General features: G+C 53.6%; 1 protein-coding gene across 5 annotated transcripts in view; it reads right to left on the reverse strand.

Annotated features, from left to right (window-relative positions):
* AKT2 (AKT serine/threonine kinase 2) overlaps nucleotides 1–24,228 on the reverse strand; it is a 48,294-nt gene that overhangs the window by 12,122 nt on the left and 11,944 nt on the right. For 4 of the 5 annotated variants that reach the window (XM_047711835.1, XM_047711838.1, XM_047711837.1 and 1 more), the window contains exons 2-4: nucleotides 16,806–16,935; nucleotides 8,361–8,489; nucleotides 7,197–7,308 (exon numbers count right to left, since the gene is read on the reverse strand). In XM_047711835.1, coding sequence (XP_047567791.1) covers nucleotides 7,197–7,308; nucleotides 8,361–8,489; nucleotides 16,806–16,851 — 287 coding nt within the window. In that variant the 5' untranslated portion in view covers nucleotides 16,852–16,935. Of the gene's footprint in view, nucleotides 1–7,196; nucleotides 7,309–8,360; nucleotides 8,490–16,805; nucleotides 16,936–17,628; nucleotides 17,785–24,228 lie in introns of those variants that run through there. The other variant, XM_047711836.1, reaches the window with a different exon arrangement.

A 24,228-nucleotide genomic window follows, 5' to 3' on the forward strand; every position in this document is an offset into this window, starting at 1 on the left:
CAACTTGTTTTAACCCATGACCTCTTTGGGACACAGTACAGTATAAATCCCTACCCCCACATTCCTGTTCCTATTTTTCAGTAACGGGTGGGGTGAGCACATCCCATGAGAGGCTTTACCCGAGCTCCATTGTCCTCCTAGAGATTTTTAAATGCTGACTTCAGGTGTAAGACCATGGACTGAAGACAAAACAATTCACTTGGGCACCAGGGTGGCCCAGTTAGTTAGGCATCTGACTCTTCAGCCCAGGTCTTGATCTCAGGGTTGTGAGTTCAAGCCCTGCACTGGGCTCCATGTTGGACACGGAGCCTACTTTAAAAAAGAAAGAACAAACAAGAAAAGAAAAGGAAAAAAACCTCACCAATCTCCTAAGAGACATCAAAAAGAACAGAATAGGGGCGCCTGGGTGGCTCAGTGGGTTGAGCCACTGCCTTCGGCTCGGGTCATGGTCTCGGGGTCCTGGGATCGAGTCCCGCGTCGGGCTCTCTGCTCTGCGGGGAGCCTGCTTCCCTCTCTCTCTCTCTCTCTGCCTGCCTTTCTGTCTACTTGTGATCTCTCTCTGTCGAATAAATAAATAAAATCTTAAAAAAAAAAAAAAAAAGAACAGAATACATATGTATCTGACGTATACGCACCCAGAGGGGCTGTCACATGAAAAAGCAAGTTAAAGCCTAGGACGCAGAGCGTGCCGTCAGCTCTGTTTATAAGGGAGAGGAACACAGTCGTCAACAGAAGCCTGGATGAATAAATGACGGCTTGTCCACACCACGGGAGCGCCAGCAGCAGCTCCAAGGGGCCTCTCTGGGCCGCAAAGCTGGCACTGAGGAGTCATGCGGGCTGGGGCTCAAGCAGCAGCTCTGCCCCGAGGACAAGCTCTCCCCTCCCTGGCAGACCAGGGACACCGTGGCACAGGTGAGCTGCTGTGTAGGGAGCACAGTACTCAGGAAGGGTTTGACTCCAGGAAGGTATTCAAGACGCTGGGCAAGGACTGGACCTAAGCCCTCCACCTTGGCTCACGCTGCCCAAGTTCCCCAGGAGCCAAGGAACCCACAAACATGTAGGAGATTGTTCAGGGGTAACAGGGGCTCTCCCACCGCCGGACAAGCCCCCTCTCCTGTTCCAACTGGATCAAGACTACAAGGTTGCAGCACAGAATTCCAGAGAAAAAGCGACGGCCTCTGTCCAGGCTACTCCTTAAGGGTTTGCAACACGGTGTCTGGGGCAGAGGGGAGCTCCCACCCAGAGCTGGGGCTGCTGTGCCTTCCCGCCCTCAAAGGAGAGCCCCCGGGGGGGGCCACCCTCCTTCCCCAGAGACATGATGAGAAAACTAAGGGCTCCACAGACACCAACCCCTTCCACACTCAACGACACTGGAGAGAGGGGGGCATTTCTGATTGGAAACTGAGACACACAGAAGTCGAATCACTTGTGGGGGTCACCCACACAGACGGTGCCAAAGCTGAGACTCACAGTGGGCCCTTGTGCTCCTTCTGGCACCATGCTGCTGTTCCCTGATGAGAGTAACAGCTCCCTTCCCAGATGCGGCCCGGGGGGGCTGAAGCAGGGCCCTCCAGCAGGAAGGCTCGAGGAGAAGGCACACAGTGCCATGGAGCCCGGGCATGGGGGCGCAGAAAGCTGCCCGTTGGGAGTTCTGGCCCCGGCCACCATTTCGAGAGGGCCTCCCCCACCAGAGCAAGGGGAACACCACCGGCTTGCAGAGCGCGCTGCAGCCAGAAGCTGCGCGGGTGCTCTATGCGCCTCAACTTGGGAGTCTGCCCACAGCCCTCCCAAGCAGGCACTGCCACTCAGCTCGCTCTACAGACGAGGAGACCGGGGCCCAGGGATGCAAGCAGGCGCCCATGACAGAGCCAGCCAGCGAGAGCTGCAGGCCTCAAGCCCACCAGCCCCCACCACACTCAAAGCACTTTCCCCATTGATGGAGTACTTTCAGGGACCATCTCATCCCTCCTGTGGGCTCTGGAGCCACCGGAGGCCCACTGGGAGGAGCCACATTCCCCCGGGAAGCACTAGGCCAAGTGCAGACCAGCCTGGGAGCAGGGAGCTGGGCCCAGAGCTCAAGTGCACTGCAGATGGGCCCTGGGGCCCTGAGGGACCTGACCTCGCTTCTCAGGCCTCCATCTGCCTTCCATGCACCAGGACATGACACACGGGCTGAAAAGCACACTCTGGAGCCAATGGCCTGGTGTGAATCCAAGGTCTGCCCCTTCCTGGTGGTGATGCCAGGCCATCTGACTTTCGGGTGCCTCAGTTGGCTGACACGGAGAGCTGGGAAGAGGGTCATACGAAATGAGCAGGAGACACAGAGTGCTTCGGGCAATGCCTGGCATGGAGCAAGTACCTCAGAAGGGGCTGCGGGGCACCCAGCCAGCTGGCATACACTTCCCGAGCGCCCTCGGGGTGCCAGGCCTGTGTTCTGGCACTGAGGGTGCAGCCGGGAAGCCTGGGGTGTCTGCAAAAGGCCCGCAGGCGCCTGTGTGGCTGGGGTGACAGACAGAGATGAACAGAGGAGACGAGGAGAGGAGGGAGGATGGGCCCAGAACACGCCGGGCTCCGTGTGGCACTGGGTTAGGGATGGACATGTTCAACCGAATGGCCCAGGAAGCTGTAACGGGTCCATGCAAAGGGTGACGGGATCTGATTTCTATGTTCCATCTGCAGCTGCAGTGGGGTGCAGGTCAGAGGAAGCATCAGGAGACTATAGCCGTCCTCCAGGCAAAGGGTGCCAGGTGGCCGAGGGGACGGAGGAGAGACAAGGCAGCAGCAAGCACGATTCTATGCAGGCAGCCTGGGCCAGTTGCTTCCTCAGGAGAAAACTAAGGGCTCCACAGACACGAGCCCCTTCCACACTCTACAACACTGGACAGAGCAGGGACATTTCTGATTGGAAACTGAGGCACAAAGAGGTGTGTGCTCCCACCGCAGCCAAGAGCCCAAGATCCACTGTGTGAGTGACACAGCGGGGCCGCTACTGCGGCCTGAGGCAGTGTCTGGCATGTTTAAGGAATTACAAGGAGACCAGTGTGGCTACAGTGAAGAAACTAGCCATAGAAAATGATTCTGCAGAGGAGACCAGATCACGGAGCACTGGGCAGAATATGGCATGAAGTGGGGCCCCTGGGTGGCTCAGTCTGTTAAGCGGCCAACTCTTGATCTCAGCTCAGGTCATGATCTCAGGATCCTGAGTTTGAGCCCTGCACTGGGCTCCATGCTGGGTGTGGACCCTACTTTAAAAAAAAAAAAAAAAATGGTGCCTGGGTGGCTCAGTCGGTTGAGCATCTGACTTTTTTTTTTTTTTTAAAGATTTTATTTATTTATTTGACAGAGATCACAAGGAGGCAGAGAGGCAGGCAGAGAGAGAGAGAGGAGGAAGCAGGCTCCCCGCTGAGCAGAGAGCCCGATGTGGGGCTCAATCCCAGGACCCTGGGATCAGGACCTGAGCCGAAGGCAGACGCTCAACGACTGAGCCACCCAGGCGCCCCAGAGCATCTGACTTTTGATCTCAGCTCAGGTCATGATCTCAGCTCACAGTCGTGGGATGGAACCCTACACCGGGGTCCATACTCAGCACAGAGTCTATCCCTGTCCTTCTGCTCCTCCCCCCACGTGCATGCTTTCTCCTTGCTCCCTCAAGTAAGTAAAATCTTAAAAAAAAAATAAATAAAAAGAATACACATAAACTCTGGAGATTACTCCCAGTGGAAGTAAAGCCACTCAGAGTTCTCAGCAGAGAAATGACACGGTAAGATTTACATTGAAAGGTCGTAATAATTCAATGCGCTATTAAGTACACCTACTCAGACCAAACATCTCCAAACTTCTCTTGGAAAGAGCCAAAGAACGAACATTTTAGGCTCGGTAGGTCACAAGATCTCTCTTAGAACTATTCAACTCTGCCATCATAGGACAAAGCAGCCACAGACAATTTGTAAATAAACGGGCATGGTGTGTTTCAATAAAACTTTCTTTGCAAAAGCAGGAGGCTGGGCCCTTGTCTGCCAACCCTGCTCAGGCCCTAATTTCTGGTTTACAGGAAATACAGGCACAGAGGAACAAAGTAAACGGTGCAAAGGCAGTAAGATAACACATCCCAAGTATGAGACATTCTACAAGACAACTAGTCGGCTTGTCCGGGACGGGGAGGTGGGGTGGGGGTGAGAGACAGGGCTGAACGAAGTTAACAGGCCAAAGACACACGAATACTCTGAAGGAATCCTGGCTTGAAAAACACTTTGAGGACAACCAGGGAAATTCTAGTAGACACGGACATGGAGAGATCACAAGTCCTGCGAACGGTCCCCTCAGCAGTGGTAACGGCATCATGACTCTGTAGGAGAAAGTCCTCATTCTTAGCAGACGCCTGCTGACATGTGAAGGAGCCAAGTGTCAGAAGTGTGATCAGAATTACACAATTCAGCACAAAACAAAGCTAGATGAGGCCACCACGGCAGAAGCGGGGCTGCTGAGTCTAGGTGCAGGGCACCTGCACGTTCGTCTCTTTGACTCTTCTCTCCACTTTCCTGCACATCTCAAACAAGGGGGTTGGGGTGGTGGGGGGACACCGGGGGAGGCTCCCGGGAAAGGCTACCAGGAGCCCAGGGAACAGGCTGCTGCGGCCTCTAGACAACACCCCCAGCCCACACCTCTCTCCTTAGACTCGAGCCTGCTAAGGCAGGCCAGTGATGACAGCCACGAGTGAGTGTCCTTCCTCTTGCTAACTCACACCTGCCCCAGGGTTAAGGCCGGGAATCTGGAGTCTGGCCTCAGAGCAGCCCCAGCATATTTCTTTCCAGCAGCAGCAGGTGCCAAGAAAAGGAGCAAGGCAGGGGCTGTCTAGCCCCCACAGTCCCAGCAAAGGGATTCCTCCCCATGCTGAAGAGCACAGAATCTCACCCAAATGGAAGGCAGAGTGGGGCTCCTGCCTACTCAAATGCTTTGCCAGCTCCCCAATGATCCTTTTCCAGGCTTGCAAACTGTGCACCAGGTATGGCTGAATCAAGGGCTTCCTGTTTACCACCCCCCGGAATCCCTCAGTGACCTTGTGACAAACCCCAACTGACTCCCGGCCTGCCAAGCCCTGGAGGGATCTCCATCTGGAGTCCATGACCCAGCTGAGCCCGCCGGCGGCAGGGCCTCCACTGGCCCTCTCCCAAGGCCCCTGGCCCTTGATGCTTTGGTGACGAAGAACCCTCTGTGGTCCTGGAGATGACAACCCATCTGCCTTACCTCCAGGCCTTCGCATACGCTGGTCCCTTTTCCTGGCGTCATCGTCCCCTTCCTACCCAACACCTTCCAACACCCAGGCCCTACTGGTACCTACTGGTCTCCATTTGCTTTTACTGGCAGTCCACGGTTTCTGTCCCCAGCTATCAGCGGACTCGCACTTCGGCTGGCCTGAGATGGTAGGGAGCCCTGCTGCCTGTGGCGGGGCAGGCACATCTTGAACTCTGGGAAGCCACGCAATGACAATGACACTACAGGCTACGGAAACACATCTTACAATATTGTTTTGTGTATCCACTCGATACACGGTATCTGAGAGGGAAGCCACCAGCCATATGCGGCTACTTAAGTTTAAACTGATTAAATAAAAATAAAAATTCTCGGTTGCACGAGCCCCATTTCACAAGCTCAGCAGGCACCTGTGACTCCCAGTCCCACCCCACCCCCGCCCCCGGACACCACAGGTACTGAATATTTCTGTCATGGCTGAAGATTCTCCGGGATGGCACTGTTTTCCCGGGTTTGCCACAGCACCAGCTGAATCCTCGCCCCCCAGACAAGCCAAAGGAGTGTTTCTCAAAGTGAGGTCCAAAGGGACAAAGTGGGGGAAAAGATATGAGCTACTCATTATACACATCTAAGCTTCCTAACACACAAAGAGCTTTCAGAAATGAGATGAAGACTGACTACCCAACAGAAAAATAAGCCAAGGTTATGAACAGACAGTTCAGAAAGGGAAACTCATGTGGCCCTTGAAGGTAGGAGAGGATGCTCGAACTCACGCATATAGATAAAAGGGCCAGTGAAAACCACCTGAAGGTGCCACTTCCCACTGATCAGACGGGAAAAAATCCAAACATTAGAAAACACAAGGCTGCGAGGACACTCTCAGACATCACGCTTAGAAATCGCAAATGCATGCTCCCCGGGACCCAGAAACCCCACACCTAAGAACTCCTCTTCCAGGGTTGCCTGCACATCGGTTAAATGAGATAAGCACAGGGTACTTCACTGTGGCGCCGCCTGTAATGAGCCAAAGCCCGGAAACAACCCTGATCACATTCATCAAGAACCGCTCAGGAAACCTGGGGATACGTGTGTGGCCACCTAAAACCAAACCCAGCCAGCGCAGCGGCGGCGGCGGCTCTCTGGGGACTGACGCAGAAAGATGCCCCAAGACACACGGAGGGAAAAACAGCGTTCAGAAGTCTGTGTATGATGCCACCTTTTGTGTAAAAAGAACCAACCAGGGGAGCAGGGTGCAAGAGTCTATCTGAATGAGCCCGCCCACCCATGAAGCTCTCCAAGAACACAGAAGAAGCGTGGTTTGTGCAGGGACGGGCTGTATGGGGCAGAAGTGACAGACACCTCCCGACACGGGACTTTTGAACAAGGTAAATCTGTATCATCTCTTCTGATGATGAAACCGATCCTTTTAACACTGAATCTCTGAACCATCTGCTTCAAAATCAATGGTGATGCTCATTAAAAAGGCGGCCCCCTGGCCCTCCGTGGGTCGGCAGGCAGTGAGAGGCCCCGATGTGGGCCCAAAGCTCTGTTCTGTTGGGCTCCACCCAGGAGTCCAATGCCCACTCCAGTCTGAGAATGCAGAAGAAGGTCTGCAGACTAAGAACCCCTGCTTTCAGGGCATCTGGGTGCCTGCCTTTGGCTCAGGTCGTGATCCCAGGGTTCTGGGATCAAGCCCCCAACTGGGCTCTCTGCTCGGTGGCAAGCCTGCTTCCCCCTTTCTCTCTGCCCCTCCCCCTGCTTGTGCTCTCACTCTATCAGATAAACTAAAAACAAAAAACAAAAAAACCCTGCTTTCCAGCTCTCAGAAGGGCTGAGACAGGAAACTCCTGGGCAGGAGCCTAAGGGACTCTGCCACTCTGTGGCCCTCCTCCTCACACTAGGCCAGGTCACTCTCAAAGGGTGGCCACACAGAGGCCCAAGCTCACCTCTCATCTGGAGAGTCTACATGGAAGGTCCTCTCAATGACCGTGGTCCACTGCAGGCAGCGTATGACAAAGGTATTGGGCCGTGGTCTCTCAGTCTTCATCAGCTGGCATTCTGCGGACAGAGAGAGGGGACAGAGCCAGAAGGGTGAGGGGACAGACCTGCTGGCCTGCAGCCCACATTCCCCGAGCCACCTCCTGTGTGCCAGATGGTATAGAGATATGTCAGTGATGGAGTCGGCCCTGGCCTTGCCTCTCTGGGGCTCAAAGTCCAGTGTGTGTCGTGATGGGGGACAGACTACCAGACGATGATAGGTCAGCGAGCAGAGCTGTGACGGGGGACTCCCAGGAGGCAGCCAACCTGGCTCAGAGCTCAAGGGATATCCCAGAGGAAGGAGCATCCCTGCACTGAGCCCTCAAAGAGAGCTGAAGGCCAGTTTGGGGCATGGTAGGTAAACGGGACGAGAGGACATCCAGGGAAAAGTGCAGGGGAAGGTGCTCGGGATAGGCTGACAGTTCAAGTGAGAAGCTGGCATGGGGCACAGCCTCATCAGAGTCATAGAACACAAGCAAAGTGACCAGGACAGAGAGGAGACTGGAGTTGGATTCAGAGAGCATGGGTGGGAGTGGCCTCGGGTGCTGCTGTGGGAGAAGCTGGCATGGAGAGCTGGGTGGGAGAGGCTGGTGGTCTGGGCTGAGGAGCAGGGGTGAAGGGGGTGCCTCTGAGATATTCTCAGGAGGTGGGACAATGAGGACGTGGAGACCAATCCAGGTGGCAAGGGGTCGGGGGCAGGACTGTGGTTCTATGAGGACCAGGCAAGGGATTTGGGCCTGACAAGCTTTTACTGGCCAGGGTCCAGCGGGAAGACACCACTTGGGGTACCACGGAGGGGACGGAGGATGTGAAGTTGGCCCTGCGATCAGCTGAGCAGGGAGGCCATGCTGTCCATCTCGAGGTCAGAGGGACAGAGAAGTGGGCCGTTACCAGAGCGCAGGAAGGATGGCAGGCGCCTGACATCAACCAGCATCATGGAAATGGAGCTGAGGGCAAGCAGGCCGTAGACAGGCCCACACCAAAGAAAGGCCAAGCCCCGTGGGCCACCTGGGTCTGCCAGCGGTTGGTTCCCCGAGCACCTGACCTCTGGCCTGGCGTGCCCCGAGACGCACCTGCGACAGAGAAGTTGTTCAGGGGGGGCAGGGTCTGGTCAGGGGCATCAGGCCGCTCCTTGTAGCCGATGAAGGAGCCGTCACTCTTCAACAGGAAGTACCGGGGCCTCCAGGTCTTGATGTATTCACCTGAGCCGGGGCAGAGGGCAGGGAGAATGGTCAGGGCGGGAGGCCCTGTGTCACAGCAACCCGCAAGGGCCCCCAGGTAGAAGGAGGGCTGATGACAGGGCAGGGAGGAGAGTGCCCCTCCAGGTAGCCCCTGCTAATGCAGGCTGGGCCAGGCCAGGCGCTGGGCTTGGCCCCAGTGACCCAGAGGTCAGGCCTGGCAGGAAGGCGTCTGCTGCACTGCCCTGGGGCACCGGCTGCCTCTGCGTGTGGCCAGCAGCAAGCCAGCCTGGCCGTCCCTGCCAGCGCGTGGCCCACTCCCAGGGGAGGCCTGGGCTTCCAAGCACACACGCCCCGTGGCCCTGTAAGGCCAGATCCCACGAGCTGGCGTGCACCAGGACAGCCGTGCGGGCCAATCAAATGTCACAACACCGTGCCAGGCAGGGTCTAACTGCTGCTGTGCCCTCTGAGTGCCCCTTGATTGCTTCCATTTGTTCAAACCATGAAAATCCAAGCACCCTGTGTACACACGCCCGCACGGCGAGGACCCAGTCTCCAGAGGGCCGTGGAGAACTAAATTAAGACGGTGAAACATACCTGCAGAAAAACTTGTGCGTGAATGTCCACAGCAATATTACTCATAACTGTAAGAAGTGGAAACTGAAAGTCCATCAGCTAATGAACAGAGAGACAACGTGGCGTATCCAGACGAGAGAATAGTACTAGGTCCTATAAAGAAGTTATCACTACACACTACATACAACCCGGAGAGACCATAATCTATGCTAAATGAAAAAAGCTTGGGACCCACAAATGATGTTTCATTTGTATAAAATGTCCTGAGGCGGCAAATCTATAGGTGAAAAGCAGACCAGTGGCTGCCTAGGCCTGGGAGCAGGGGGGGGAAGTCTGGGGGGAGGTCAGAGGGGAACAGCCAAGGGGGAGTGAAAATGCTTTAAAGTGACTGGGCTGAGGCCTCCACAGCTCTGATGGCACCGAGGGCCACTGCAGTATACTTCAGATTCCTGAACTGTATGGGGTGCAAATTCTAGCTCAAGCTGTTAGAAAACATGAGATGGCAACACAAGACATCCAGCTTGGGGCCCAACACACCACAGGCATTCAGTAAACACTTGCTATCATCGGTCCCCTGTGCAAGCAAGCAAAACAAGACTGTGCCAGGCCCCCGCCCACATGGCACACGGGAGGCAGGCTTGCAGGGTGGGCTCTGAGCAGGGTGTGCTGTGTGGCCTCCAATAAGCCGCTTCACTTCTCTGAGTCTTCGCCGAGGTATCCATTAACGATGACAATGATTAGGTAACACTCTAATGGTATTCTGTGTCAGGTGCTGCCCTGAGTATCTTTTAGGACTTAACTCAATTTTTTTTTTTAAGATTTTATTTATTTGACAGATAGAGATCACAAGTAGGCAGAGCAGCAGGCAGAGAAAGGAGGAAGCAGGCTCCCTGCTGAGCAGAGAGCCTGATGTGGGGCTCTATCCCAAGACCCTGGGATCATGACCCGAGCCGAAGGCAGCGGCTTTAACACACTGAGCCACCCAGGCGCCCCTACTCAATTCTTTTCAATGTCAATACTAAATGACTCAATGTATACAAAGTTCAAAAACCAGCAAAATCCCATATCCAACAGCACAAAGGAAGGATTATGCGACACGAACAAGTGGGTTTTATCCCAGGAATGCAAAGGTGGTTCAATTATGAAAATCAACTAATGTAATACACATTAATAGAATGGGGAAAAAAACCTACATGATCATTCTGACTGTGACAGAAAAATACTTGACAAAACCCGACACTCTTTTGTAATAAAAATACTTAGCACACTAGGAATAGAAGAGAATTTCCTCCACATAATAAAGAGTATCTATGAAAAATCCACAGCTAACATCATTCGATGATGAAAGACTACAAACTTTCTCTTTAACATCGGGGAAAAAAACAAGATGTCTACTGCTTTCACCACTGCTGTTAAACACTACACTGGAAGTTCTAGCCAGAGACAAAGAAAAAGAAAGAAATAAAAGGCACTGAACTTGAAAAGGAATAAGTTAAACTATCTTTATTTGCAGAAATCACAAGGAATCCACAAGTAATGACAAGAGCTAATAAATGCATCAAGATCAACACATAAAAACCAGCTGTTGGGGGTGCCTGGGTGGCTCAGTGGATTAAGCCTCTGCCTTCGGCTCAGGTCATGGTCCCAGGGTCCTGGGATCGAGCCCCACATCGGGCCCTCTGCTCAAAAGGGAGCCTGCTTCCCCCTCTCTCTCTGCCTGCCTCTCTGCCTACTTGTGATCTCTGTCAAATAAATAAATAAAACCTTTAAAAAACAAAAAACCAGCTGTTGTTTCTATACGTTAGCAATGAACAATCCAAAAAGGGAATTAAAAAAAAATTCCATTTACAATAGCACAAGGAGGCAAAAGATGCACACACTAAAAACTACAAAACACCGCTAAAAGAAATAAAAGCCCTAAACAAATGCAAAGATATTCTATGTTCATGGATCAGAAGGCTTCATATGTTAAGACGGCAACACTCCCCAAAGCGATCTACAGATTCAACATGGCAAGGCACCTGTCAAAATTTCAACAACTCTTTTGGCAGAAATAGAAAAGTCAATCTTCATACCTCCCAATTTCAAAAACTTACTACAAAGCCACGGTAATCAAATTAGCGTGGTCTAAGGACAGATAAACCAATGGAACAGAACTGGGAGTCAAAAAATAAACCCACGGGGGCACCTGGGTGGCTCAGTGGGTTAAGCCACTGCCTTCGGCTCAGGTCATGATCCCAGGTCCTGGGTTCGAGCCCCACATCATGCTTACTGCTCAGTAGGGAGCCTGCTTCCTCCTCTCTCTCTGCCTGCCTCTCTGCTTACTTGTGATTTCTCTCTGTCAAATAAATAAATAAAATCTTTAAAAAAAAATAAATAAATAAAATAAAATAAACCCACACATATGATCAATTTTCAACAAGAGTGCTAAGACCATTCTGTGGGGAAACAACAGTCTCTTCAGCAAATGATGGGACAACAGGACATCCACCTGCAAAAGAACACAGCTGGCCTCCAGCCTCACACCATATACCATATACAAAAATTAGCTCAACATGGATCTACTTAAATATAAGAGCTAAAATGGTAAACTCTTAGAAGAATACATGGGGTAAGTTTTTATGACCCTGGATTTGGCAATGGATTCTTAGATATGACACCAACATTACAAGCACCAAAAGAAAAAAATAAAGTTGATCATTAAAAATAAAACTGATGTGCAAAGGACATTATCAAGAAGATACATAGACAAGCAGAATGGGCAAAAAATCTGCATATCATAGCTCTGATAAGCGTCTAGTATCCAGAATATACAGAGTTCCTACAACTCAACAACAAAAAAATAAATAGCCCAATTAAAAAATGGGCAAAGGGCTTGAATAGGCATTTCTCTAAAGATATAAAAATGGCCATTGAGCACATGAAAAGATGCTCAACGTCATTAGTCATTAGCAAAATGCAAGCCAAAACCATGATGAGCTACCACCTCGTACAAACTAGGAGGGCTGTAATTTAAAAAAGAAAACAGGCACCTGGGTGGCTCAATCAGTTAAGTGTCTGACCTTTTTTTTTTTTTTAAGATTTTATTTATTTATTTGACAGAGAGCACACAAAAAGGGGCAGCAGCAGACAGAGAAAGAAGCAGGCTCCCTGGCTGAGCAGGAAGCCCGGTTCAGGGCTTAATCCCAGGACCCTAGGATCATGACCTGAGCCACCTAGGCGCCCCATATCTGACTTTCCATCTCAGCTCAAGTCATGATCTCAGGATGTGTGATGGAGCCCTGCGGAGCCTATTTAAGATTTTTTCTCTTCCTCGCTGTCCCTCTCCCTTCTAAAAAATTAAAAAAAAAAAAAAATAATAATAATAATAAAAGAGAAAGAACAGAACAGAAACAGAAAAGTGCTGGTGAGGATGTGGGAGAAAGTGAAAGCCTTGTGCACTGCTGGTGGGAATGTGAAGTGCTACAGCCCTACAGAAAAGTCTGGTGATTCCTTGAAAATTTTAAGTACAGAATACACTACAGATTATAAATACAGAATATACAACCCTGATGCATATACACATAAATACATATAATTAATCACAGAGACTGCATTAGATTATAATTATAGAATATATGACTCAATTTATACAACCTGTACAAATACAGATTATAAATGCAGAATATATGATCCAGTGATTCCACTCCTAAGTCTGTACCCAAAAGAACTGAAAACAAGTAACTCAAATGCTTGTACACAAATGTTCATAGCAGTTCTGTTCACAATAGCCAAAAGGTAGAAATAACCCCAATGTTCACCAGCTGATGTATGGAGAAACACCACACGGTATTTCACACAGCGGAGCGCTGTTTGGCCAGAAGGAAAGAAGCGCTGATCCAAGGTGTGATATGGATGAGCCTCGAAGACACGAAGGTAAATGAAAGGGAGCCAGACACAAAGACCACCGACTGCATGATTCATTTGTAGGAAATGCCCGTAATAACGAAATCCTTAGACACAGAAAACTGATCACAATAAATCAGAGGCTGCCAAGAGCTGGGAGGAGCAGGGAGCCAGGAGTGGCTGCTTAATAAGTGCGGCGCTTTCTTTCAGGGAGATGAAAATGTTTTGGAACGAGAGAGATGATGGTTACGCCATACTCTGAATGTACTAAAGGCTACTGAATTGTATACTTTATTTTTTTTTAACGATTATTTATTTATTTGACAGAGAGATCACAAGTAGGTGGGGGGGGGGGGAGCAGGCTCCCTGCCAAGCAGAGAGCCCGATACGGAGCTTGATGCCAGGACCTGGGCTGAAGGCAGAGGCTTAACCCACTGAGCCACCCAGGTGCCCCTGAACTGTATACTTTAAAATGGTAAATTTTGTGTTATGCAAATTTTACCTCCATTTAATTTTTTAAAAAGATTTTATTTATTTGCAATAGAGTGAGCATGAGCTTGGTCGGGGGGGGTGGCAGAGGGAGAGGGAGAAGCAGACTCCTCACTGAGGCAGGGGGGAGACTGATACGAGGCTCCATCCCAGGACACTGGGATCATGACCCAAGCTGAAGGCAGAGGCTTAACCCACTGAGCCACCCAGGCGCCCCTGTCTTGTTCTACATCTTGATCTGGACATTGGTTTTAGAGTGACCTTATGATGCAGGCACTCACCTGTGATGTTTTACATATTCATAGTAAGGAGAGAGAAAGAGAGAAAGGGAGAAAGAAACAAACAAACAAACTGAAGAGGAAAGGAAAAACATCTTCACAATCATCCCATTTTACAGATAAGAAAACTGAGAGCCAGCGGCTCCATTACTTGCCTGAGGCTCACAGGGATTCACTGGGAGAGCTGGGATTGGAACTCAGGTTTGCTCCACCCAGTCTCCCCTCTTGACCACTACACTGCCTGCCTCAAAACTGGCAGGCAGGAGCTGGCCTGGTGGGGCCGGCAGAGGGTGTGCTGGAGCCATGTCAGAAAGAGGACCAGCACAGGGCATGAGGGACTCCAAGAGCCATGCTCTCACTTTGCCGGTTCCTTGAGCAGACCCTGCTCAGCGAGAGGTAGCTTGTGGACCAGGCCTTGAGAACACCGGTTCAGGAGGCAGAGGGTAAGTCTTTGCTGAATCTCGGGGTATATCAGTCTTCCTGCTGAGCCTCTGCTTCCTTGCCTATAAGATGGCACCACCTCCCAGGGCAGCTATGGAAACACAGTAAAACTGGGCTTGCCTAGAGCAGAGCCCCGTGCCTGGCACCAAACAGGGACATGGCAAACTGGGGCTCCATTATTTTTAGCCACCAGAAGTGGGGTGAGATGGCACGGGTGCCCATCTGCCCTTGCCCACCTCTGCTCAGAATGGTGGACTATGGCGGGGAGGGGGCTATGATGCCTGCCTGGCTGTCTTTAGAACATTCGACTCTGGATCTTGGGGTCAGGAGTTCAAGCCCCAAGTTGGGCCTAGAGCTTACTTAAAAAAAAAAAAGAAAAAGAAGAATGGCAGGCAGTGGGAGGCCCCAGAGCACCCTGCATCTGCGTGGGCAAACCCAAGGTGGGTACATCCCAGCCGGGCCATCCGAGTAGCTCATCTGGGCCCTGGCAGCACGAGTGGAGGTACTGAAGGCATAAGAAGGGCTGAGACCCACATTTAATACCATTGGCAGCCCCAGACCAGACACAAGTTCCCGGCCTGGCAATAGCTCTCTGGCTGCTTCCAGAGCTCCTCGCAGCCCAGCCTAGTGAGCTGCTGGCCTGGGGACAGTCAGGAGCTGAGACCCTAGCAACACCCTAACACTCTCATACCACCCGCACACGATCCCAATCATTCTATCAGCAATCAGTAACTGAACACCTGTTCCATGCCAAGAACTCTCCTAGGCCCTGGGGCTACCACAGTAAATAGCCAGATAACAATCCCTGCCCTCAGAGAACTGAGCAGATCAGAGGCCTGGGCTGTTAACCCATTTTACAGATGTGAAACCAAGGCTCAGAGAGGTAACAGAGCTTGCTCAGAGTCACCAAGAGGAAGTGGCAGAGCCAGGATTAGAACTCTGACATCTGCCAAGGTTCAGAAAGGTCCATCGACAGCCCCAAACTCATGGCCACTCTGGGCAAGTACGATCAAGGTGCCTCATATACCATCCCTGCCTGGAAAGGTCAGTGGGAATCAGGTCTCCCCTGCCCAGTCTGATGGTGAAGACTTGGCCCTGGGGATCACTTCCATCCCTCCTCACTGCTCTGCGTCTGCAGACTGGGACAGGGCAGAAGGAGAGAGCACTACTGGTTCTCACCGGACTGGCCCCATTGGCCTCCTTACCTTTTCAAACACGTCTGGCCCACTCCCCCTCTGGCCTCACGGCTGCCCTCTCCTACCCCAGGTAGCCGTGGGGCTCACTCCCTGCACTTCCACAGGTCATTATCAAATACCCTTTCTCAGTGAGGCTATCCCGGACCACCTTGTTTATGACAGCTCCCCCTGCTTCCTCCCACATCCCTTCTCCCGCTGCTCCACTGTTCTCCATGCCCGTGTATGTAAGACATCAACGTGAGAAGGGCAACTTTCGCCTGCAGGGTCCACTGCCGAGTTGCCAGTGCCTGGAGCACAGCAGCTGCTCAGTACGAGTCTGCTGACTAAATGGGGGCGCACAGAAAGCAGTGACCACCAGGTTTGGCCCCCTCCCTCCCTAGGAGAAGGTCCACGGAAGCCGGACAGTCTGCCTCCTTCACTCCATAGTGCCTGGACGGCTGCCCCCTTCACTCCACAGCGCCTGGACGGCTGCCCCCTCAAGCCAGGAGCTCCACGCTTCTGGGGACAGGAGGCCTGGGCTCTAACGCTGCAGGCCGTTAGGCTCCTCACTGTTGATGACTTCATTTCTCCGGGCTTCAGCTGCCCAGCCGTAAAAGCAGATGAGGCCAGGCCCAGCTCCCAGCGTCCTGGGCTCAGATCGCCTGCAGGGTTAATTAAAGCCAAGGTCCTTCCCATGGCCTTCAGGGCCCAGCATGGTCGGATGCCACATCTGGCTAGGCCTTGCTCTCCCCACTCCAGCCAGCCCGGCCAACTCAACCAGGTACACTCTTGCCTTTGTCCCTACTATCCTGTTCCCTAGGACAGCCTTGCCCAGCTACGTGTGTGGCTCACTCCTTCGCCTCCCTCCACCCTCCCCCCTCCCACCCCGGGCCTCCACCACTGCCCCCTCCTCAGAAAGGCTCGCCCTCAGAGTCCCTACTGCTCATAAGAACACTCCTCATCACCTGACATCGTATGCCTGCTTCTCTGTTTGGTGTCCTTAGCCCCCACTAGAATGTAAACTCCATGAGGGCACACGTCCCAGGAGCCTGGGAGCCCAGGATGGCCTGGCAAACCACACAAACTCAGTAGGTGCACAATGAATGAATGTTGAGTACTGCCTCACTGTGTTACATAGGTCAAGAGACTTCCCCTCCCTGAGCCTCGGTTTCTTCATCTATAAAATGGGGCTATGACTCAGAACACGGATGCAGAGGCAGATTTGAGACTTGGCCCTGGGGGCTTATACACGGTGCCCAGCAAGGCCGGGGGACTGAGCCCCAGGCAGATTTGCAGCTCCCCAGGCTGCTGCTGAAGGATTCCACGAAACGGGCTTGTGAGGAGCAACTGGCCTGGGCAGGCAGGTCAGTCTCAGCAGCCTGGCTCCTTAGGCCATAAGGACCCTGTCCCTCTGCCTCCCTGGGCACCAGCTGCCAGGAGGAAAACCCAGGCAAGAGGGGAGAGATGCAATCCAGTGGACAAAAGCAGCCCCTTACCACGCTTGTGGAGCCAGCCTTCTTTGATGACAGACACCTCGTTCATGGTGGCAGCGTGACACGCTGTCACCTAGCTTGGGACAGCTCAGGGCAGCAGAACATGCAGGAGGCACGGTGGACAGAACACAGTCTGCAAGACAAGAGAGGAGCTTGTGAACGCCAGGGGGACTCAGCCGCAGCCCCTGCCCTCAGGCCAACTAGGCTCTGGCCCCTCTGGCTGCTTGGCCGGCGCCGCACGGAGTGGAGTCAAGGAGGATAGGGAGCCCTGCCCACTTGGCCCAGACCTAGGGGAAAGATGTGGCCTCGTCCTCAGGGACTCCAACTGGGGATTGGGGGCAAGGGGAGCATGACCCTGCCCTCAGAGCCTTACTCTGGAGGGAACAGAGCTCCCTGGCCTCCTCCAGCTTCCCTGAACCGAGGCAGTCCTGCCACCCGCCTGCCTTCACTGCGCACTGGGTGGGAAGGAGGGAGCAGCGGCCCCACCCCGTGTCACTCCCGGGCCCCCACATTGAGGTAACCTGGGATGAATCAGACAGCTCTGGGCACCTGAGGGAGCGCTCAAAGTCACCAGCATCTGCCTGCCACCCCCCACCCAGACACACACACACACACACACACACACACACACGCACACACGCACACTCTTTCTCTGCCCCCTCCCCTCCTTTCAGCCTAGCACCCTTAGCAAACCAAGTATCCCCCACTCCCTGTGCCAAGCCACCCTACATCACTCCCTCAGCCTCAGTCCCCTCTTTGCCCCACCAGATGACTGTGGGAAGAGAAGTCTCCGACAGTCAGGATCTCGAACAAGACAGCAACCTACTGTGTATGCACTTGTCTGGGGCTTAGGAGCCAGTCCCGGGGGCTCAACCAAGGCCCTGGTCCTTTCCCCAGGACCTCCACTTCTGTCCTCAGGGACCAGCAGCCAACAGACTGACAGACGCCGAGGCCGCTGCTTCGTCTCAGGTTCCCAGGGTGGAAGGGAGAAGGGCGGGAGGCAGCCGCCCGCTGGGCCCCTACCTGGAGCCACAAGCCTGGAAAGGGGCCATGGAGCCCAAGGCGCCTTTTGCCTTTCCCAGGCTGGGGTTATTTGCGGACAGCAGGTCAGGAGCTACAGCGGCCCCCAGAGAAGTGGCAGCTGGCTCTAGGGACACCGTGGGCATCAGCTTTCGCTCATGCCCCAGGGGAGCTGGCGGCCGGACGCACTACTGCCTGGCATGTGATGGTGGCAGGCTGCCCAGGCCTGGGCAGGGAAGGGAGGTAAGTGGGAGGAAGCGAAAGGAAAGACAAGATGGACAGTGACAGGGAAGTAAACAGCGGGGGTGAGAAATCACGTTCTGGACTCCAAGCCGCCAAGGCAGGGCCAGGAGCAGCAGAGGGGCCCCTGTGCGCAGTAGGCAGGACCAGCCCTGAGGGGCTCACGCTCCGCGGACAGAACACCCAGGACGCAGAGCCTGAAGATCCCAGCAGCCTGCGCTTCCACCTCCAATGTGACCAGTCCCGGCACCTGCCCCGCCTCTCGCCCCGCCTCCTGCCCCACCTCCCGCCCTCCCAGTGGTCTGGCTCACTGGCTCCCGTCCAGGTCCAGTGTTGTCCTCTCCCTTGAGGGCCTCCCTCACCCTCTCCCTAGACTTCCCGCTCCCTTATCCCTCCTTTTGATCTGTCCCCATTCACCAGCCAGACCCCTCAAATCTGACTTTGTCCTTCCCCCACTCAAAACCCTTCCGTGGCTTCCCGTTGGCCTCGGGAAAGAGACGAGCTCCCTTGCTTGGGATTCAAGGCCTTTCAGGACCTGGCCTCTGCTGACCTTCACTCCAGCTGCCTCCTGCCCCTGCTCAGGCCAGCAGTCCCCACTGTCCATCCACCCGCTTCCGGACACCTCTCCCAACTGCCCTGGCCTTCTCCCTGGGCTCTGAGTCTCTGCTTTCAACCCTTAGACTCCATCTAAATCTGGCCCTGTCCCTCCAGGTTAAAAACCCTTCTGGGGTTCCCCAGTGTGCTCACAGAACAAAGTCCCTTCCAGCACGAGCCCAGTGTCACCCAGAAAGCTATGACCATGACAACGACTATAGCTGGTACTCCGTCTGTCTCCAGCTCCTCCTCCCCACACCCCTCTCTCTAACCAGGCTTCTGTCTCTCTGGCCCGTCCCTCTGGCCTCCATCCCCTATACCTTCTGTGGGTTCTCCCTCCTCCTTTTGAGGTCTCAGCTGAAACAAAGCCTCTTCCAGGAAGCCTTCCTGACCTCAGAGCCTGATGCCCTCTGTGCACCTCCTCAGCCAATTCTCCCGACACCTAACTCAGTGCTCATCTAGTGGATGAGCGCAGCATCTGGGTATCTGCCAAGTGCATAATGAATGAACCGCGTCTCCCCAGCCCAGGGCCAGACAAAGCCATGGAAACATTTCCAGAGTCTATTCACGCCACCAATCTCCTCTGAGCATATCTTAAGCTCCAAACAACCAGAGGGGTCCCGGAGATGAATCATCAGGAAGACACAGCCCCTGCCTTTGTGAAGCTCAGGCCTGGCTAGAGGTGGTGGGAAGTTCAGAGGTCCTCCCCTGACACAGGGGCTGGCACTGCGCTCTCTCCAGTACCAGCTCGATTCAGAAGTTCCAAAGAAGCCAGATGGAGAACCCAAGTCCCAAGGAAGGGTGGATGTGGAAAGACAGGACCAGGGGCCTGGCGTCCAATCTTGGGCTCCCCTCCCATCTCCAGCCCGATGACTTCACCTCCATGATTCTGCGTGTCTTGGGATAGTTGGTAGCTCGGCCTACTGCCTGGCCTGGCCCCCGGGGAACAGCCAAACACGTGGGTGAGCGTTCAAACACACAGCTGCCATGGTCCGAGAGAAGCAAAGGCAGCCAGGTGTGGCCAAGAGCAGTCAGGATCGCAGAGTCTGAGAGCTGCTGCCAGCCGGGTGGCCCTGAGCAAGTGGGGTGCCCTCGTGGAGTTCCTCCTGAACAATCACAACCGCCCCACCGGAAGGGCAGTGACCATGCCCAGGGGAGGGCAGAAGCGCAGAGAGAAGAAGCCATTTATCTTGGGTCTCCCTGCTGAGGAAGGCAGGAGCCCTGGCCACTGCTCGACACCTGGGGCCACTTTCTACATTCTCATTTCGGCATCTAGAGAGCCAGCAGCAGCTTGAGCAAGGGCAGGGGAGGAACTGGAAGACCCCCCTTGCCCTTCCCAGACCCCACCCCATCCTCCCACTGAGGAGTCTCTGACGTGGCCCTGGAGTGATGAAACACCAGGCACTGAAGCCAAGAGGATGGCCTGCTCCCCAGGGATCTGCCGGCAGAGGCCGCCCAGGCAGGAGGGCAGAGAATGGCCTCTGGAAGCCAGTGTCAGCACGCAGGGGCCTGCCCCGGCCACCGGCCCACAGGCAGCACACCCCATGGCAGGGAGGGCCTACATGGCCCCATCCCCACTCGCCACTTCCTTGAGTGTCGGGGCCCAAGTCAGTCAAGGGCCTGGGCCAGAGCTGCAGCCTGTAGGCTCAAGGTGAGCTCCCTGGGAGGCAAGGCGAAAAGGGCAAGGCCACTTCACAAGACAGGACACCCACACTACAAAGGTACACATACAATCTCATTATTTAAAGAGAAATGCAAGAGAAAGAGGATGGCTGAAATTTTAAAAACTGACAATGCCAAGTGTTGACAGAGACACAAATGATTACTGGTGGAAGTGTAAAATGGTTCACCCATTAAGGAAAATTGCTTGGTAGTAAAAATTAAAACTCAATAAGCACCCACACTCCAGGACCAGCAATTCCACAACCCAACCCTGTTTAGCAAGGGACCTACACTAGAATGTTCACAGCAGCAATACTCACAGTAACCCCTGAAATGGAAGTAGACCAAGTGTCTACCACAGGGGAGCGGATAAACAAACGGAGGTCAATTCATACAGCAGAACGTTCCTCCACTCACTACCAACACATACAACAGGGACAAAGCCTAAGAAGGTTACTATGAAATAAATAAGCCAGACACACAACACGACAGTCATGGGTCCATTCACAGTATGTCTGGAACAGGCACCACCACCACACTACGTGTTTGGGACGCCTTTCTCACTTATAAAACGATGCTGAATGTCAAGGAACCAAATCCATGAACGTCAGGAGAGTGGGTATCAGGAGTACCGGAGGGGGATCTTCCAGGAGCTGACTGTGTTCTGCTGTGGCTACGCCGGGCTCGGCTCGTTAGCTGTTCGTTATACTGCACCACACAAAACGGGCTTAACATATCTTTCTGTATCCTATGACAAAAAAAGTAACTGTAAAGAAAGAACCTGGGTTTGAGAGTCCAAAAAATGAGGGGAACCAAAGTCAGGCGTCCTGGCTTCCAGGGCTCGTCCTCCCCAAAGCTGGTGTGCCTGCATTTTCCCCTCAAGAAGGCTGGGTTAGGGCGCCTGCGTGGCTCAGTCGTTAAGTGTCTGCCTTTGGCTCAGGTCATAGTCTCAGGATCCTGGGATCGAGCCCGCATCAGGCTCTCAGCTCAGCAGGAAGCCTGCTTCTCCCTTTTCCTCTGCCTCTGCCTGTCACTTCCCTGCTCATGCTCATTTGCCTTCTCTCTAATAAATAAAAAAATCTTAAAAAAGAAGGAGGAGGAGGAGGCTGGGTCACCAATAGGGAAGGAGGAGGTCTGGAGGATCTGACTTTCACCCCCAGGTTTTCTGGCTTCCAGGCTGTGCAGCCACAGGCAGGTGACACCCCACCCTGTGTGACTGCAGAGCTTGCCTCCACAGAACAATACTGCTGGAGAAGGGCCATGAGAAGAGCCATGGCCCCACGGTGTGGGGAGTGGGCTAGAGGTAGGGGAGGGGACATCTAGCTCTGCACAGAAGACAGCTGAACAGAGATGAAGATCACTGCTCTCGGTGGTCACTGAGCAGGGATGGGGGAAGGCGACAGGACAGGGGTCCCCAAGGAGACTCTGAGCACTCTGGCAAGCTTTTATTGGCCTCAAGAGCTGCAGAGTACACGGGTGTCACTGACCTACTGCACCGTAAAGTCTCAAAGGCTCTATAATAGTTTATTTTAGGGGCACCGGGGGGCTCAGTGGGTTAAAGCCTCTGCCTTTGGCTCAGGTCATGATCCCAGGGTCCTGGGACCGAGCCCCACATCAGGCTCTCTGCTCAGCGGGGAGCCTGCTTCCCTTCCTCTCTCTCTGCCTGCCTCTCTGCCTACTTGCGATCTCGGTCAAATAAATAAATAAATAAAATCTTTAAAAAAAAAAAAAAAAGACATTTGTATTCCCATCTATCTGACTCACGGGTGTTACTTATTACTCAATGGTTTCCAAACTGTAACTCCTTGAGAAGCTTCAACTCACAGAGCCAGAGTCAGATCCGTGAGAAGCAACTCACAGGGCGAGGCAGGGCCGCCAGTTGGGGAAGGCCCTCGTGGCAGCCCTGGGCAGGGTCCTTCCAAACCTGTTTCCTCATCTGTAAAATTAGGGTTGTGTGGTTCCTGCTGCTTGGGGAGGGGGAGGCAGGGTTGTGAAGCCTCACTGAGCTCTAGCACTTCTGTCCTCACCCGTCCTATAGTCTGGGACCCCGGGACCATCCCAGTTGGAGCCCATCCCTCCTGTGCTCAAACCCTCCAGTGTCCCCATCTTACCCCGAGTAAAAGCCAGAGTCCTTACAGGAACCCTAGGACTCTATGAGGTCTGCATGGTTCCCCCTTTACTTCTCCAAATACACTCCATTTCAGCAGGGCCTAGGCCTGTGGCTCCTCCAACACACCAGGACATCTCTGCCTCAGGGCCCTTGCACCTGCTGCCCCCTTGATCAGAATCTGAGGGGCCCTACCCCCTTTCCTCAGCCTCTACTCACATGCCTTTCTTCGAGAAGCCTTCCTAAGCAGCAAAAAGGGAGCACCCATCCTACCTTCCCTCACCCTTTATTTTTCTCCATACCTCTCCTTATCCTTTATTTTTCTTTGTAAGCATTTCTTATGGCTGACATGACTACTTACTCGTTAACCAGTTTATTGTCGACCTCTCCCCACTATGATGTCAGCATGGTAAGAGCAGGGCCCCTGGCCTGTCTTGGACCCTCCTGGGTCCTCTGAGCCTTGCAAGGCGCTGGGTAAACAGTGGGCACTTAAAAAGTTATTTGTTGGGGCGCCTGGGTGGCTCAGTGGGTTAAGCCTCTGCCTTCGGCTCAGGTCATGATCCCAGGGTCCTGGGATCGAGCCCCGCATCGGGCTCTCTGCTCAGCGGGGAGCCTGCTTCCTCCTCTCTCTCTGCCTGTCTCTCTGCCTACTTGTGATCTCTCTGTCAAATAAATAAATAAAATTAAAAAAAAAAAAAAGTTATTTGTTGAATGAATGTGCACAGAGTGAAGCCCTGTGCCCAGAACAGACTAATAAGTTAGATTCCTTTCCTTGCCACTTGTCAAGTCCTTTTTCCCTCTGCCCCCCACCCCCACCTGGTTTTCTACGCCAGATGGCACAGATGGCATAAGGGAGGCAGGAGGGGAGGCCGAGGTTCTTGGAGCTGGAGACAGCAGGGTGCGGCTCTTCCCGGGGCTACAACCCGCAGGGGCTTCCACCACCTGCCCTCTAATCTGTACTTTCGCTACAGCTCCCTGAGGAGGACTTGCTCAGGAGATGAACGCAAAGACCACAGGAACCTGTCGTTCAACAGGCAGCACCTGCTTGCGGGAATCCAGGAGGAAAGACTCTCACAGGGTGGGCGGCGTGAGCAGAGGGAAGCCACTGCCTTGCTGGCCATCCGCGGCTCTGTGAACTGGTCCCTCACTCTGTGGGCGCACTTTAGCAATACTGGGAAAGTGGCAAACCCCGCTGGAATCTCTCCTGCAAGAAAATGATCGCGGTGGTGCAAGAAGTTCTGAGGTGGGGTTTCTCCACCTCAGCAGGAGGGTTATCTGGAACCGGGTAACTCGCGGTGCAGAAGGTGCTGTGCGCAGAGGGGGCCGTTCATCAGCATCTCTGGTCTCTACCCACACACCCTCCCCTGAGCTGTGACTATCAAAAAAGTCCTCATAGGGGCGCCTGGGTGGCTCAGTGGGTTAAGCCTCTGCCTTCGGCTCAGGTCATGATCTCAGGGTCCTGGGATCGAGCCCTGCATCGGCCTCTCTGCTCAGCGGGGAGCCTGCTTCCCCTTCTCTCTCTCTCTGCCTGCCTCTCTGCCTACTTGTGATCTCTGTCAAATAAATAAATAAAATCTTTAAAAAAAAAGTCCTCATAGGGGCACCTGGGGGGCTCGGTGGATTCAGCATCTGACTCTTAATCTCGGCTCAGGTCATGATCTCAGGGTCATGGGATCAAGCCGGCTTGGGGCACCTGGGGCTTTGCGCTCAGGGCAGAGGTGGCTTCTCCCTTTCCCTCCCTCCCGCCCCTCCCCCTGCTCTAAGAGAAAAAAAAAAAAAAAAGTCCTCACACGCTACCAAATG

Source organism: Lutra lutra, chromosome 17, assembly GCF_902655055.1.
Source record: "Lutra lutra chromosome 17, mLutLut1.2, whole genome shotgun sequence".
NCBI classification, from domain to species: domain Eukaryota; kingdom Metazoa; phylum Chordata; class Mammalia; order Carnivora; family Mustelidae; genus Lutra; species Lutra lutra.